This window comes from Gymnoscopelus microlampas (genome assembly GCF_963454915.1).
Source record: "Gymnoscopelus microlampas genome assembly, chromosome: 7".
Taxonomy (NCBI): domain Eukaryota; kingdom Metazoa; phylum Chordata; class Actinopteri; order Myctophiformes; family Myctophidae; genus Gymnoscopelus; species Gymnoscopelus microlampas.
The window spans coordinates 39,129,968-39,148,853 of record NC_139944.1 but is presented as its reverse complement, the minus strand read 5'-3'; the positions used below and the strand labels follow the sequence as shown (position 1 = coordinate 39,148,853).

At 41.2% G+C, this 18,886-nt stretch overlaps 1 protein-coding gene across 1 annotated transcript; it reads right to left on the bottom strand.

Annotated features, from left to right (window-relative positions):
• Nucleotides 1-2,678: 2,678 nt before the first annotated feature.
• On the bottom strand, nucleotides 2,679-5,737 carry prok2 (prokineticin 2; the record flags this gene model as incomplete). The annotated part of the gene is made up of 3 exons (XM_084061809.1): nucleotides 2,679-2,801; nucleotides 3,501-3,626; nucleotides 5,591-5,737. The coding sequence occupies 3 exons, from the start codon at nucleotides 5,735-5,737 to the stop codon at nucleotides 2,679-2,681; spliced, it is 396 nt and encodes a 131-aa protein (XP_083917935.1).
• Between the last annotated feature and the right edge of the window lie 13,149 nt (nucleotides 5,738-18,886).

Here is an 18,886-nt window from a genome sequence, read left to right as displayed (position 1 = left end):
ATGGTGCAGTCCTTTGCCTTTGCCTAATTTAGTTGCATTCAGTGTGTCCCTCAACGAAACATTTTAGCCAAAAGTTTCAGGTAAAATTCGGGTGTAGTCTAGGCCAGTGATCCTCAACCTGTGTGTCGGGAGTCATGATTTTGGAGGGGTCCCCAGATGACTGTAAAGTGACAATTTAAGGACCTTTAAGACCTTTTTAATACCTAAAATAAAAAAAAGGTAAAGACCATTATTGCATCAAAAGTAATCAACAAACTATTGGCCAAATTGTCAAATATTGTAAGAAAGAGGCAAACATCTTGAAAATAGCAGATCTACAAGCTCACAACGCCTTGCTTTGCGAGCCTTGAGTTGTGAGCTTGTAGATCTGCTACTTTCACAATCTGTGGAACCAAGTCAAACTAAATGTAATGCTTCAACTCCTACAATTCCAAGTGCTTATCAGGGTGGGGGGTCCCCAGTTCAATTATGATTATTTTGGGGGGTTGTGACCTGAAAAGGTTGAGAACCACTGGTCTAGGCTATAAATTAATTGAAACCAGAAGAGAATTCTCATGAAAACTTAAGAAACCTATCCAAGCAGCCTACTGCTTTCTCTGGCTTTGCTCATAGCCTATAATGAGGCGACTTTATCCTTTTGTTCTCTTATCATTTGAAAATCACACGAATTTCAGTATTTATGACATTTGTAAATACTGTATAAAGCTCACTTACCTTTGCTTTACTTTATTCTTCATTTTTTAGATCAATGTTGTATATTTCATAAGCTCTTGTGTGAACAAGGTGATAAAACTTATTTTTACAATCTTAGCAAATCCATGTTCTTCAAGGTCAAGGATAAATTGTGTTGATGATGAGGTCCTTATACATTCCCTGCAGACAGAATTATTATTATTATTATTATAACTTTTACCAACTTAAACACTGGTAGCCTACTCTGAAAACAACAACGAATACACTTTGGAACAATGTTTGCATTAGTTGTATTTCTGAGAAAATAAATATTTTTGTTGTGTCAAGAGTCACGTGTTCATGCATTTTTAGGGAAGACTTTAGACATAGCTTTGGAACATAATTGGCATGTTCTTGGTCCCAGACAATAAAAAGTGTCCTTAGCCACGTCAAGTCACAATTTTCATAACTGCAGCTTTTAAATTTAAATTATCTGTTGCAAATCTGTTTCTTTGCTCAATGGAACACACTACCCATTGAGCCACCCCCCTCCAGTGGTGGACAGTACCAAAGTACATTTACTATATACTTAAGTATCTGTGCTTGTAGAAGAAAATGTACTTTGTAATAGGCTATTTAAGTATTTTTTTTAAAGCAAATACTCCCGTACTTTAACGTAAGTACAAATTTGACAGTGCAACTTTCACTTGTAGTTGATTAATATTTGACCAGGAGAATCTATACTTTGGCTTAAGTACTGGAATTGAGTACTTTGTCCACAGTTGCCCCCCTCACTCCCTCAACTTGCTATTGATAACATTTGTTTTGTCCTATTTGCTCATTGACATACAGTAGGAACCAAGTGCGCCAAAATGTTTAAAGGTCACTTTGTTCAGTAAACGGTAATTTACTCTGACATTAGTGAGACCATGGGTCTGAGGTATGATGTACTTGAGGAGGCAGCTGTATATTGGAGTATGTCAGAGTGGATAAGACCAGAACACAATATTTAACAACTACACTACTAGAGCTGCTAAGGTGAACCTTGAAAATCTATTTCTGTTATAGCATATCTTGATTTACAATACTGAAACAAGGCATACTGTATGACGTGCTTGAAATACATTTGTATTAATTAAAGAGTCAAATGAAAATAGTGGAAATCTACATGGCTTGTTTTCAAAACTGTTTTAACTCTGGGGATTTCTCACAAAAACGAGGAGATGTGTGTCCATAACAATTAGCATCACAGCATGTCTCCTTGTTAGTCTCGCGAGCGTGACTGTTGCCTCCCACAATTTACAAATGCTTCCGTCATACATTCGGAGATTGTGGAATAGTTGTCTGGCTATTCTCTCTCCTATCTACTTACTGATAGCATAATAATCACTTTTACACCTGCATGGTCTCTCATTTCAAAGGTACTATAGATGGACATATGGGAGACAGACAGACCTGCAGAGTTCCATTGTACATGCTACCATTTATACCGGCGTAACGGCCAATCCGCAAAGCCGATGGGTCGGGTTGGCCAATCGGGGAAGCTGATGCCTACACCCCCCACACACAAAGATTTGGCACCTCCTCCACAGACCCACGGACAGAAGGATACAGACATTTGTGGTTTTTCGGTTCTCAAAAAACGTCCTACTCGGCACTGCACTCCCTCAAGTTATATGAAACATACAGATAGATATTCAGTGAATATATAGATAGATAATAGTAGCTAAATGAAGATTTGTGTTAAAACATACACTCTTTATTTGTATTTTATCATTTACTTTACCATACAATCATTCCAAGGCCAGACTTTAAAGTGTCACCTTGCTTTACTAGTTTGGAATTCCAGGCAAAGAATTGACCATCAAAAACTTTTTCTGTTTCACATGAATATAAATATGCATACTGTAAATAAATAGTTATTATTAAATATAGCTTACATGGCAAAATACAAATTCAATAAAATGATATTGCTAAACGTGTTGTTGGTGTAGAAGTTAATTTCTTCATAGGTAATAGTCTTTATACTTAAATGGTGAAAGACATTTAGATGTTCCTCCTGTGGCAATGCATGCCAAATTTGGTAGACAAGGACATGTATGATGCAGTCTTCTGCCATAGAATGGAACCTGGAGATGAGGAGAGAGAGAGAAAGAGAGAGATGTAAGGATACTATGTTTCAGGGTGAGAATCATTGACAGCGGCAGCAGCACAAACTGGGGGAAATTGTTTTGGAGATTTTTGAAAGTCATCACAATGTTGACATTGAGGTGCTGTAAGACTTACATGTGTGTCATATATATGACATTTTATATGTGTCATAAATCATAAGGAAACAGGCTGCATTCACTAATGTGCAGTCTTAGACCTCAGGAGCTGAGAATGTACTGTGTAGCATCCGCCACCTCTGTGGCTGGGGTTCCTCTGACACTCGGGGAGTCAGGGACAAAGGTATATGGTTCAAACACAGCGGCAAGATGTTTACAAGCCAGAGCCCATGCAGAGCAGATGGACATGTTGTCATTATGAGTCTTGCAACCCCCCATCTCTGTAGGTGGGGGATCTCGGACACAGGGACACACGTTAGGTGGGTATAAATAAACACATAATTGTCGAGAGTGGCAAGATGTCACAAGCCGGAGCAGATGGACATGCTGTCATGACAGAGGCTATACTGAGTGTGTGTGGGGATGACTTATTTATCAGCGCATTGATGCACAACAGGTATGCTGTCACACCCAGCTCAGAGTCCAATTAGTTTGGACTCAGGCAAGGTGGGACTGCTTAAATCTGCCATCACCCACGCCACGTACTGCTATGTAGCTCACTTTTTGACTCATCGGGTGACAGTCATCTCCTTCTTGTCCCATGGGGGTACAGATATGCAAACTTCGGATCCAAAGGCTGACCGCACAGCACATGCCTCCGCCACACTGAGAATCCTTTTCACATACCTAGATGCGCGCAAACACACACACACACACACACACACACACACACGTAGTAATGTGTAATCAAGAATATACATTTTATATAATTTTGTTATGTTGAGGCTTCTGTAAAAAACTGATTGGCTTATTGGATCATTGATAAATGATAAAAGACAGAGTTGATCAGGATGAGTGACATTTAGTCACTGTGCATGAAATTAAGGCAAAAGGTTGGTTGAGAAACGACTGAAGTGACGTTGCGTGACAGACTTGGATCACCTGTCGTATGTAATTCCTTCAATTCATATTAGAAACACTAGTGGACTGTTGTGACACGGTCACAGGTATTTTTATGGCAATTATTTAAGCCTGTGGAATTAGATTCTAAATTTGACTGTAATTGCGATCAATACATTTAGAATTGGTTTGCCATTTAATTCACTATATCTTGTTTAATTCTGGTGGCCTTGTTGTGATAGCGTTTGTAATATACTATTATTGTCATTAAATGTCCATAAGCACTTCTGTATGCAAATCTGTACATTTGCCACCAAGCCAGTCCCTCAAAGTGCTATAGGCTACATACAATAAAACATGTGCCAGTAAAATAATTTAGTCATCCTCACACCGGCCGGGATATATCCATACGTGGTGCGATTACATGCAGCACAACGCATGTGGTATATCTCATCCGGTGCCCCTGTGGGTTGGCATATGTAGGCAAGACATCCCGGGCTCTGCGCACCAGGATTACTGAACACAGGAGTAGTATAAGAACAGGTGATGAACGTAATCCTGTTGCTGCTCATTTTAAAAAGGCCGGTCATAATCTTAATAACTTGCGATATGTTGGTGTTGAGAAGGTTGAAAAGCCACCCAGAGGTGGAGATCTTGAAAGGTTACTTCTCCAACGTGAGACCTATTGGATTTATCTCCTCAATACCATGTCTCCTGATGGTCTAAATGAGGAATTTGATATTAAACCTTTCCTCTAGTTTGTTGTTTAGCTTATACATTATATCACCATTTATGACTTTTAACTGTTCTTATTGTTGTTTTTTCACAAATGTATTGACTGGCTATTAGTGTCTAATATGTTTAATCAAATGTGAAAAGTCTATTCTCTGCCATGCATTGAACACTCCCCAGAGGGGTGTAGACAAGTGTTTTTGCCCCTGGGATTGGAGAAGGGTGTTTCTTTGCTCCTCCTGACTCCCAGGTGTTGTACATTTTCATTAGTGAATGTTTGTGTATATATATGATGCTTTTGTCTGTCATTGTAATATAAATTTTGCCTGATGAAGACCTAAAGGGTCGAAACGTTGCATTAAAAAAGAGTTTCTTGGAGCTTGAAACAGTGTTGCGGACCTCCTCCTTCTTTTCCTTGATCACTCCTTGATGTCCAGCACCTGGCCTAAATACAGGCGTGGGATGTGCACACAACCTTCTCTTTGAACCAGTAAAATAATTTACATCCTGAGCTGGGTTCTGGACCTGGTTCCACACAAGCAATCATTAATGGGATGTGTGTTCTACTTAAAATACTTCACCCATTTTCAACCCATCTTCATATAATTGGTCCTCAGCCTCACTACTGCTCATGTTTCTACTCGGTCTGTGTCTCAGAGGAGGGCTGTGGACTGTTCAGAAACCCGCTATACCAGTGACACCATCATTGGGCAAGATTCAAAATGTTTTATTTTATTCTTTATTAACGCCAGAACAATAACTTTCCAGGAATAGAAAGCCTGGAGTTTCTATTAGCTTGGATTCCCCATCGATGATGTCACTGGTAGGCAGGCTTCTGAACTGCCCAGGCTGACATAGGTCGTACTGTAGTTTCATCACACAATGTGAGAGACTCTGTTTAAATCTGACAAGGTGTGTTTTTAATATCACACAGTGTGATATGTGATGAGCGTATCAGATGGCAAAAATATTACAGTCTGCAAGCACCGCTAAATACGTGCCTGTTGACGTCCACTTACCCCTGTGATGATTGCGGATGATCCATGTGACACCAACAACAGGCAAAAGAGCAATGACAAAATGGGACCCATGGTGAAGAGTTTGGCTCCCGTGTCCTCCAGGGTGATAAATGCTCTGCAGCCTGTCAGACCAATCTGTGTGTGCATGTGAACGCTATGAAGTGCTCTCCAAACTCATGTCTTGCGGGGGGGCAGAGGTTTATAAGCCCAGCCTGCCATTCAAAATTTCAATGACTCATTCATGCCGCCATTGAAAACGCAGAAAGAAAAAAGGCCAAGGTAAACGTCAACACAACATCACAAGGTCCCTGCCTTTCTCTATGCTCTCTTCAGAGCTTAGTAATGCCTTATTATTGTTCACACCAAAAACTGAGCAAACAAGCAAGTTTATTTGTACAGCACCTTTATGTAAGGCCTAAAAATGCACTTTGTTCGCTGTTTTATTGTTTATTGATTATCTACTGTTTAGTTATCTACTGTGTGAGGTTTTATTGCCATTATTAGTTTCTGGCAGCATTGTGAAGCACATTGTAAATGTTTTTAAAAGTGGTCTATGAATAACATGTAATCGTAGTCTTGATCAGTATGCAGCACAACATACTACATTTGTTCCTCTTTTCTGTTGCTTTTCATGCTTCAAGGCCAAAGGTGTGAACACAGCTTTTGAATGATGGATTCATGGCTATATCGATGGGGGATTTGCAAGGTAAGCATGCCAGGGTCTCAGACCTTGGTATGGCAGGAGGGGCCCGTTTTACAAAAATGCCAAAGGTCATGAACGCAGCCTCCAATCTACCCCAAATTAACACATTAAGGGGCCTCAAAACAACACAGTGCCATTAGATTCCACTTTCCACATGCTAGAAATGTCACTGTTGGTGGCAGAAACTAGATTTTTTTGTTTCACCAAATTAGGTACAAATGGTCTCGTGTGTCATGTGACAATGCCGGGTTTGCCTGAAATTGCCATCAAGATTTTGTTGGCGGAGCCCATTTGTTACAAAAATGCCATATATCAAGAATGCAATATCCAATTATACCCAAATTGCAATCATGTATGGAGGGGGCGTTATAGATCACACCTCCAAAAGTACTTTCACTTATGCTGGGGGCTGCGCAAACGTGAAAAGTTGCACCATCTGGCGTACAAACTCTATTTCCCCCCAACAGCTTCCTTGTGTCCTGATAGCTGCAGCCATTTGTGCCTGCCGCACGGGAACTCCTGTAGCAATGCAGTGAAGTCAACATCAGTGCGGCAAGATGGGCGGATCACTTTTGGAGCATGGAGTGGGAGGCAAACACCTCTAGACTCCATGACTTCATCCCCAACGTCGGTTTTCCTCCTACTGGGATGGACCTGCCTAGACTGACATGGGTGAGGCTTAATCGCCTCCGGACCCGCCTATAAAACATTTGGCCTCTGGCGTTTCCGCTCATCCATGCACCGATGGGGCTTGACTCCTAGTGCGACCTGTGAGTGTGGCACAGAGGAACAGACAGCAGACCATGTCATGCTGGAATGCCCAATGTATCGGGCTCCCAATGGGATGCATGGGCTGCTGTCTGTGGATGACGATGCGGTGGCGTGGCTGCTGGAGGTGTGCCCAGAAATATAGCCCAGGCCAGGGTGGTAAAAGGATAGCCCCTCTGCCCTGTACCTGGGGGAGCGGAGAGAAATCACCTAACCCAAACGACAGAGAGAGCTGCACCCCACGACTGACAGAGTCCTGCCTCCCTCAACTGAACTGCTGTGTGGAGGGAGGGGACCACCATTCTGAAGCCTGATTCATACTTTGTCGTGAATGCTATGCGTAGTGAGCTTGTACATGAAGATCTGCAATTTTGTATGCGTGACACCGTCGTACGACCGAGTATAAATTAGGTATGAGGCAGAACAACAACAAATCCAAGAAGTCAATAAACATAAGTAGGAGCCAAGGGGCTTAGAAAAAAAGCCTATTCTAACAAAATGGACCTTTCAGTATGGTTAGTAATAGTGTGCAGTGATGCTGCACTGTCAGTAAAATCCGATGTGGTTTCATTGCCTCAAGTGACTTACTTAAAATGATGGCTGACATAAAACTTTAACGCAGCACTGAGGTAGTGCAACTTTTCCACTGTTACCCAGGAGACAGAATGAATGGTTGTTTTACTTTTTGTTTTGCATATTTCACAGGGCTTGGTGAAAGTTTTATGATGTCCTGAAAATATAAATGGCATCATAGTATGACTACTCGTTGTTACCATGAATATTGATAAACCAGATTATCGTATTGTTTTAGTAGGGCAGAGTTGTTTGATGTCATTACATTTAAAGAGCGTGTCATAAACACGCTACGGTATCAGCTATACTGCATGCTTCTGTCTTCTATTAAACATCAATTACTCAAATGGATCTAAGATATTCTATTGAAAGGTGGTGCAAAATGCAAATAAGTCATCAGTGCCTAGCTCAGTGGTTCCCAAACAGTGTGCTTAGGCACACTGGTGTGCCGTGAGACTAGTCCATGTGTCATTATTATTGCAATATATACAGATATACAAAAGGTTATGAATAGTTTTTAATAATTATTCCAAATAAGTGCACAAAGTACTATATCAGTACTTAGTGAGCACTCCTAAAACAGAGACAAATTCTCTAGGCGTCCTACATTGGGCATGTCATTATAGGCGAATGCTTTTGTATTTATTTTAAATACTGTATTTTCACACATTCTCAAATATAGCAGACCTACAAGCATAGCTATTTTCACTATTTTAGAACATTTGTGAAAGTATGAGTGATTCAACTTTTTATTTGGCATTAGTGAATAAAAATGCATACAGCATGATTTGAGTGTGATAGGTCTGAAAAAAACTATCTATTAATGATCATAATATCTGCCATCATATCATATTTTAGCATGCCATCTTGGCCTAACTCAATCATGTCAAGTTATTGAATAGTTTGCTTATTTGTGTAACATTTTGAATCATGCCAAATCATGCCATTTTTCTATGCTTGAGGTATTGTGTAACTAAATCTTATGTCAGTTTGACAATGCATAATATTATCTCTGTTGACGGGAGTTTTATTAAGAATGTCAAATAACAAATTAAATGTCACAAGCCTCAAGAAATTGTTAGTATGCCGTCACGGTTTACCAGAAAACCCGCTTTGGCCCAGCAAACCTATATTCTATCAACAAGTTGATACCAGGCCTGGACCGCTGGCGTAGCGGTACTAGCGGCCCAGGCACCTAAGCTCCAAAGCAGCCTGACAGCGCGTCACGGGTTCGAGTCGTGACGGCCTTTGCTGCATGTCACTCCCCATCTCTCTCCCCATTTCCTGTCACACTACTATCCTATCAATAAAGGCATGAAAGCCAAAAAAACAAGCTGATACCAGACGCCTCAAGAACTCATTTGAATGGACATGACCCTTGCCACTGGTCAATCAGAAGAAGGCTTCGTCCACTCTCTGCCACGAGTTGATAACAACTGTGGGACGGAGGGTTTTACAACTGCCTTGTTATAAATATGTGAAACAATGTTAATTCTGTAGAGAATATTTTTGACCATCGTGCTGTTTTTATTTTAAAATGGGTAGTATCTCAAAAATGTTTTTATTTTGCACAGATATGAATACGGGTGTGCCTTGAGATTTTAAAATCTTTAAAACCACTGGTCTAGCTGCCCCAGCAGTGGCTCAGAAGGTAGACTGATTGCCTGGGGAATCAGATGGTTGATGGTTCTATCCTGATTCCTCATGGTGTCATATGTCATGAGCAAAACGCTAATCTCCTAGCTGCTTCCACTGCTCTTGAAAATTAGGATGGGTAAAAAGTACAAATGTGACAAATTCCAGCTTTGTGCAAACAAATCTACCATTCACCTTTCCTTTCAAAGGAAGGAGAGGGTGATACTGTGTATCTAGGCCATTCATTTTTAATCCCCTCCTTACTTTCCCAGAGCGGGGGGGGCTAAAAGGCACAAGGAGACATCAAAATAGCAGTGTTTGACAACCTGTCAGACAAGGCCTGATGTCCACAGCTCCTCTGTGTGTCTGCCCCACACACACACACGCGCGCGCGTGCGTGTTCTAATAGCTCTGATGTAAGGATGAGTGAAAGCCAAGATCTGCTATTTCCACTATGTGTTAAACATTTGGAAAGTCTAAAGTTATTAAACTTTAGTCATTCTTCTTTATTTGTTATATCTACCATGTGGCATGTTTGTTTACAAAGCCTTAAAGCCAAACAGAAATGTATTTCTTATTTATATGTTCCAATTGTTCAATGGCAAAAACGTCATGATCGTGACAGCCCTACTAATCAATAACCTCACACAACATGCACACACCATCTCTACCACATGATCCAGCAGTAAGGATTGCGTAAGCTACAGTGAGAACAACACAATGAGAGGGATACAGAGTACAGCATACAGTATCATCAGTATCTTCGTCACAGTCACAACTGACAGAATGTAGAGAACACAGCACATGAGAGGGGCTGTGGATTAACCATTCATGCAAGGTGTCAAGGTTCATTGTTAACAGTCACAATCTTCTAAAATATAATATGAGAAGAGCAAAAAAGGAATCCTGCACACTGTCTTCACTTAGAGCCAAAAAGGGTTTATTAGAGGTACAACGTTTTGGTCGCTACAAAAGCTACAAAAGGAAACAAAAGTTGTTTAACCATTTTCACGTACCTTCTCTCTTCACACAATTCCTGTTTGTAATGGGGGAAATAAATGATTTACGTCAGCTAGTTCCATGTTCTTTTTAACCACAGGCTTTACATTTTCCTTTATATTTTTTCTCACTTGACAGACGCATGCTTGACGTCAACGAGCATAGTAGATCAACGCGTCAACAGTGACTAAGCGACAGATATGCTGTGTCGCTTGCATTGAAGCTTTGTATCTTTTTAGTTGCCAGTGTGAACGCAGCATAAGGCCTCCATAGTTTGAGTATGGTTAAGCGTGACTGTTTATCAGCAAAATGATTGATGACTGTTTGACACAGTAATGGAACCAGTACACCATTACTGATGGGCCAAATGAAAACAGATAACGAACACTGGCTTTTATTGCATTTTATATCACAATTTCCTTGTCAGTCTGTGGGCTCCACCCAGTCTACATGGTTCTCTAAAGAAAGGGGAAGAGGGACAATAATTGTTAGCTGGTTGGCTATGGCGCCAGGAACACCCCATCCACGGCAACCATTTCGGCTCACAATACATGTGAATCTTGCTGCTGACAGGTGATTTCATGAGCACCTGATTGGAGCAAGAGATGATGCTGCACATTACACAAAAAAATGTATAAACCCACTGACATTGGCATCCTTAGAGGTGGTGCAAGAGAAAAGGTCACTCAAATGGTTAGGGTTCAGCCTCCGGAGAGCATGAATAATGCTCAATAAGTTGCGTGGCAATCTGCCCGTTAAATTTTGAGACCTCTTCTGAGCAAACGGACATTTTGGTCAAAGAGTGGTGCTACAGGAAAGGCAATGGAGTCAACAAAATCTCTGGGGTTCTTGCTCTGGGGAGCATGAAGTTACATAGTGAATTCGAAGGCAATCCAGCCAGTTGATTTCAGATTGTGTACGGTCATCATTGGACAGCTGCTAAAAAAGTAGTCCATGTAATAAGCACATTTCTGAACAAATTAAACAATTTTCAACTTTATTTAAAAAGCGCTCTAGCGCTCAGGTGGCTCAGTGGGAAAGTACCTGCCCACCACAGCGGAGTCTAGGGGTTCGAATCCACCGCAGTGCATCCTGCTTTGTCGAGCGTCTATTCAAGCCCCTGTTTTCTGGGGAGGGAAGCCAAGTGTGATATTTGTCACTGCACGCACTCCTATGGGCTGGGGTGGTGGGGGCTCCTCACAGGCGAGCCCGTGGGATACAACAGCAGTGACAAGGCCAGGCCGTAGATAAGGCCATGACGCATGTGTGTGTCTTTTTGCATAGGTTAAGTAGGGGAGAGGGGCAGATTTTGATGGCAACTACAGTGTAGTGGGCTTATGGAGTGGGCTTGTGCATTGTCTGAGATGGCCTTCAAGGATGTCTTGACAGCAACGGTAATAGAATGGCATTGACAAACAACCAGCATAACAGGGAAAAGAAAAGCAACTCCCGAACACTGCCACACTGCCTGTAAGGGACTTTGGACATCACCCCACAAGGTCATAAACGTCATCATTTCTATAGTCTACTCTAAACTGTCTTTGATTCTTCACAAAGGCTTCATGTCACTATTGTCACACCTGCATGATGGGAAATTCCATCTTTCCGGCAGCACACCCTTATGTACAATCTGTTCGAACCTCAATGAAATTGAAATTTTTTTCAGGTCTGCTGCGCATGTTCTTGCCATGAGTTGGCTCTCACCGGAGAACTTGATGAACCCTGAGCACCGGGTACCTCTGGCAATGACCTGCCAGCTGCATTCGCCACACTGCTACCTTGTCCCCCAAGTTAACCCATGGGAGCTGTTCAAATGTTCCTGCCAGGAGAACATGTGCTTGATTAGAAGATCAGAGCATTCCATTCTGATAAAGGCGAAGTACATTTCCGCCCGTCCATGTAGGTTTATTGGCCATTTTTAACGCTAAATGTTTATGAGCTGGACTGTGCCATGCCCTGATGTGGATGATTTTTTTATTTTTTATTTAACCTTTATTTAACCAGTAAAACACATTGAGACAGAGTCTCTTTTACAAGTGGGAACTGGCCAAGGAGCAGATTAAAAATTTCACATCACTGCTAAAACAAACAATACAAATCAGTACAACAGTAATATTAATACATCCATGACTCACAGGAACCTTAAAAACAAATCTCCTAGTGAAACTACTTATGTTTTTACTCAGCTCAACCAAACCAAGTAACCTACCAGGAAATGTATCCAAATTATTACATGTAGCAATTCATAGAATTTTACCCACACGTACAATGACATGGTTTCTAATTTTTTTAGACATCCAAACAATTACAGGAATGAGCAAGTTTCTCAACTTTTAAACCTTCGCACAGAGATAAGTGTGGCAAGTTTCAAACTCTTTTGGAGGTCGTTCCAAGCCCATGGACCATGAAAAGCAAGGCATTTTTTGCCCACCTCAGATGAAAAATCTGAGGTGGGCAACAGTGAGTGATCACCAGTAGCCTTGCAGTTAAACACCACTGGCTTTGTGTTCAGAAATGTTCAACCATGGCACAAAGCTCAACTTTCATACAAGATACCAGATATCAAATCAGAACAAAATGTCATACGTAAAGACAGAATGTAAATATTGTCCGCAAGCACAAGTGTCTCAGGACAGGATTGACAAAAGTCAATAGTCATATGACTAATTCCACTACGTAACATTTGTATTTGCAGCTGACATGTGTGTAAGCCAAAGGGCCCAAATGTCTGTGGATGGGACATATCTCCTTTAAACAGAACCAGCGAGGATACATCAAAAAGTCGCAGTCGGGCAGAAACCTTGTATCTCCATATTTTAATTTTTAGTTTTGTCATCACTTAATGCCTCTTACTTTGTCGTACAATAGTGTCAAGCAAAAGTAGTGAGAATAGCTGATGCGATGCAACGCGCTCTGAACTTGTACGTCTGCAATTTTCACTATTTCTGAAAAGTTTTCGCCATACAAGGTTTCCACCCGACAGTGGTGACATGTAAGAGTCTCCGAGACTTGTGGCTGCGTGGCATGCTGCTGGGTTGCTGCTGTGTGACACTAACGCAGAGCGACACAGGAGGCTCGGATGGCCCCCAGGGACCTGACACCCTGTCACATGGAGCAGGTCATGTGAGGGCCTGAGTAAGTGGGCTGTCATGGTGAATCGGCCGAGACTGCATTCCATGCTTCATAAATGTCTCATTATTGTTGACGCAAACACGGAGGTGAACCAGGCAATGTCATGATTTAGTAAAAGGATCATACTGCACTACACAGTGACAGCCAAACGTAGGTTAATTGAGGATAATTGGAGCCAGGAAAATTTTCATTCAACAGCAAACATATGGTAACTATAACCAGACGAACCCATTACAGCTCAGGCTCTTTCATTGGGTCAATTTAGGTTGACTTTGACTTTCTACATAATTAAAACGTAAACTAATCCGAGAAACGCTCGAGACACAAAAGCATGAGAACGTGTCTCATCGTCTCTCATCAAAGGAGGTTGCGAGAGCCGAAGCAGTGGATGAGCACAGAGAGAGTATTTGAGGATGCGGGCCACGTGGACCGTGTCCCTAGGGGCAAACAAGAGAGTGATTTGAAAGCAGGGAGTGAGGAGGAGGCAATCGCTCCTTTAAAAGCCTGCCTTTCTCCAAGAATGCAGGGGTCCTGCTCTTAATCTGCCTGCCAACACAAGCTCTCTCTCCTCCACCCTATTATGTGGTAAAGACGGGACAGTGCCTTTCTCCGCCGGTTGGCAGCATTGACAATAATGCACGTGTTGTTATTTGCATTTTTCAAGCTTCAAGATGGTAAATAATATAATGTTGATATACAGTATGCTCATTAGAATGAATATAGCAACCAGTCTAATACGAGAGGAAGATAAGATTTCCTGTTCAAACTCTCATAAGCTCTTTTATTTAAATCCAATCACAGCACTCAAATGCCTTTATAATGTATCAAACTGGGATAATATTGTCAACAGCCAGCCCACTGACGCATAACCAGGAATTAAACACCCAAAAGAATTAATGAAAATTCAATTTATTTCACACAAAGATGTTGATACATTCTTCATTCTTTTAAATAACCCATATGTGCTGAGATTATTAACGAGCTTGCAGCTGACATAATCTATAATACACCATTTATTTATTTTTACTGAAAGCAGCAATGGGCTGACTTTTGTTTATTATTTGTATATTGTGGTTTCAAAGTGGGTTCTCATTCATTCTTGAGCATAACATGTCTTGTTTTAACAATGCGTTCCTCACTGGAAATACAGATCAATTTGAAGGAGTATTTGGTCATTTGTAACTAGATATATTTTGCTCCACATTTTGCTGAACTCTGTTCTTCCTTCACTTGTCCCTCTCACCTCCCCCATCCCCAGCCTACTTTACCCAAGACAACAGCCCTGAGGAAGGAGATGCACAGCATAAGGCCTGGATAACAAGGTGCTCTCCTCATTAAAGAGAAGAGCTGGCAGAAACCTTCCCTTCGCCCCCCTCTCTTCCCTTGAGGCTTAAGGGCTATGATGGAGAATGTGTGATCTGTGACTGGGTGAAATATTCCTATGACTCCATATCACTGGGCAAAGCTTGGACGGATTTACTCCTTTTATGGTGTGGCACCTAGGGGGGGCGAGCCATCTAGAAGAGCGTTTGTGTGTCTGACTATCCATGGCTAATCTTGGAGACCACTGAGCCGATCAGAGCCAAATGTCTTGTGCACGCTGCCAGAAGGCCAAGGAATTCATAATCTCAGATCCAACCTTCCCGCCATCCCTCGGCCAGACTAATGTCATCAATATGACATCAGAGACCCACTCGGAAGCCACGCCGTTATTAGACCCAGTCTTGTTATCTTTTGGTAGTTTGTTGTAAAGGGATCAGGCACTCATAGCACATATTGTTTAAAACGGAATAACAAAAGCTCAGAGAGATCCTGCATGTCACATAAACTAAATGAGTAACAATGCAGGGTCCACAGAGAGAATCTGAACCGTTGTTAACACTGCATAAATATGAAGAAAGCTCTTTACTGTAGATAACCACACATTTGGTGTTAATTCATGTATGGAATTACTGTAGTTTGTCTTGGCTTATAAAAAGGAACCCCTCCAATTCAGTCATTCGTGAATACAACTAAACACTGTTGCAATAAACAGTCCTGTGTTCTCTAAACAAGCAACCAAAACAAACAAAATATCTCAAAACGACTGGCTAGATTAACATGGAATTTGCTGTGCAATTTATGGAGGATGAGCCCTACTGATTTAGGTTGTCCATGGTCTTTACTGTACTTCCGGCTCAAACCATGACATGCACGAGCGAAGAATGCGCATGGGCGTGCCCTTGGGGTTCAACCGGAGCTCATTGACTTTAGCCCGGAAGTGTTTAAAAAGTTTATTTTCATCAAGAATATGTTTTTACCGAAGCTTTATACAAAATGATAGAAGACATTGGGACACACTATGAGCGGTGTCGTGTTGCTGTTGTTAAATTAAGTCTCTGATTAATTCATTATGTTTTGTCTTCATTTTTGGATTCGGGATTTACCCTTAAGGAATGAACAAACGAAAACTATCCGTGACTGAAAGACATCACCGGGTAAGTAAACGACAGAAAGAAAATCCTTTCTTGGGTGAACTACCACTTTAAGCACATTCAATTGCTCCGTTATATCCATCAAGCCAGTCTGGGTCAATGCTAGCACTGGCTTCCCTTCACATTCAGGAATATCATAGTCCAATGTCCGCACATTGCCTAATTGAAACTAACGTGAGCACAGCCCCTGGATACTACATAATGTCTCATCACCAGCTCCACAAACTCCTCAGTGATTGTCAAAGATATGCATCAACACCACAAATAAATATTCCCAATTGAGCTACATCAGTCATGGCACTGCTCTCATCAATTGAAATTAATAAATGACTCAACTTTGTCTTTTAGTTGACTGTAAACATCTCCGGCAGGTTCCCCAAATTCTCTCTGTCTCGGGTTCTTACAGTAAGTGCAACACTGGCACACAGGGGTGGGGCTTACTGATTTTGGCGACCACATGGCCTTTTCTCTAGTGTCTCCTTCACTGAATACATAATGTATGCCGCAACCCCCCAGTTTTACCACCATTAACACTTTTAGTCAAACTAGTTGTGATGTGCAGGTCGGGTCAGCGGACCTATGGACCCGAACTGCACCCAACCCTGAAAAATACTGTAGCCTATGTGTTAATTAATGAAGCCAGAAAGATCCAGCGAATCAAATCGTGAAACGTGTGGTTACGGCATTTGATATAATGCAATGCTGATTTAATTTAGTTCTGTCAAATGTAGTTGCAGAAATCTTGACATTGTGTTAATCTTCATACATAATACAATGTACATGACACTGTATGTCACTGCATTATGTAGGCTACATGTTTTGTTTTATGTTTGTTTGCATATATACATGTTTTGTTGAACCACATTGTTGACAGAAAGTGGCAGAAGAAAACTCTTCTTTTTTATTATATTCAGGGCATCAAGGACATGCAGACGGCCACCCACTCCTCCTTGAAACACATTTCATTTTATTACTGTAACATTTTTAGAAAGACGATTTCCTGCCTGTACAAGGGCATCACATGCATTATGCAGTAAGCAGTGGAATAGTACATTGCCTTTCACCTCTCTTCATTGTAGCCAATTTGATTATCCTTTCATTTGAATCTATTTAAGGGTGACATACAGTATTATTCACATTTTCCCCATTTTTATTCAGATGCATCATGTCTCTGGAAAGTGGTAATGTGCTATACGCACGTGGAACACCCACACACTCAGTAATGAATAGATTTCTTTTTAAATGTTCTAAATGTAAATCCAGCCTCCTGAAAAGGCTTTCGAGTGTCTCCTTTAAGTAGCTGTTATCAGCTCAGTTTGATCAATTCATGACATTTTAAATCTCTATGCTATTATAGCCTCTTCGAGAAGTATCATTAGATGATATCAACTGACTATGTATATACAGTATGTATATGTGTGGCAATATATATGTGTGTGTATATTAGATAGTTATTAAGGGGCCCACAGGGGTACAGATTTGTCCTGGTTCTCAGGACTGCATGGCAGATGTGTCAATCTGACAGTCAGGAATAAGGACAGAGACAGGTGACATTCTGAGAAAGGAAACGTGTGACTGTTATTTATGGGTTTTGTATTATTATGTTTTTGTCTCTGTGCTTGAAGGTGAAATTGCACTTCATGCTTTTTGGTTTAAAATGGGATAAGTCAGAACAGCACTATATCTTTTCTGACAGTCATCCTGGGGGTCTGACGCACGACATGCCCCCCCCCCCCCACCCACACACACACAACTTTGAAAATATGAAAATATTTTAAACCAAGGCCTTTATTCTGTCAATCCATCTATCAAGGCCTTTCCAAAAAAAACAGTAAGGGCAGCACTGAATAAAATAGGATTGGTTGCCATGCCTACTTTTACAATGACCTGCTTTGATCCCAGGTCAACTGTAATCAACTCACAACAGGGTGCTAATTAAAGAAACAAGGATAGCAACTAGACATCAAACCTAGCATCTGTCTAAATAACATAACTCCTCCTGTGAATAATACACTAACAGTAACCAGTATAACTAAATAACAAAGATAGTATATACCTAAAGAGTCAACAACAAGGGCAGAAGCAAAGATGAAAGTGCTCTTAAAAGTCTGAAGTTGTCAATGTGTTTTTTTATACATTTTTTTTCTTCAAATTAAGCCGACTGAGATTATGCCTCTCTGAAAATTGCAATTACATTTTCTGAATAAAAAAATATTGTATTAACCACTTCCACTCTGTCATCCCTATTTTAATTTGTCAACAATTGTAAAAAAAAAAAGAAAGAAAAAAAGAATTTCATCAATTTAGGCAATGATTTGGACTCTCCTTTCATCCCATTGGCTCCAGAAGCCCAGATCACATCTCGCCAACCCAATGATGAAGGACTGCATGCAGCATTTGCTCCACCCATACCTCTATATTTCACCTGCCGGAGGGAAAAGCCATTAGCTCCATAGACTCTCTGGATGATAACCTGACTTCCTGCCTTTTTGTCAATGTCACTTTAATGGCTTTTGTCTCATTCATCAGGGGCCTCCTTTCCCCCACACCTTTGATTATTATGGCCTCCTTTGACTATACCGCCTGGAGTTAGGATGCAGTACCTCAGTGCCTGCCTCCACTTGCAGCTGGCATCTCCTGAAAGGCCCACTGGCTTCATTCATGCAAACTGCTCCTTCTAAGTGCCCTTCAAGCATTTTCTTTCATATTTCAGGGTAAAGTGCTTTGCTGACTATATCGGCGGCCGCACCAAGATGGCTTTTGTCATATATTGGTAGAACACACAATACTACTGAAGTCCCTCATATTGCTGAGAACACAGTGTCAAGGACAGTTGAGTGCATCGATTGAAATGTTAAGGCCTCTCACTCAGCTAATGAGAATACTTACAAGGTAATCAAAGTCGTAATTGGCTGGAACAACAAGCAAGGCCAACAGTATTTGTTAATTATATTCCTGCGCAAACAACAGCCGGTGATCAGTGTTTATCCCTCTCTCTGACGGCTCATTTCA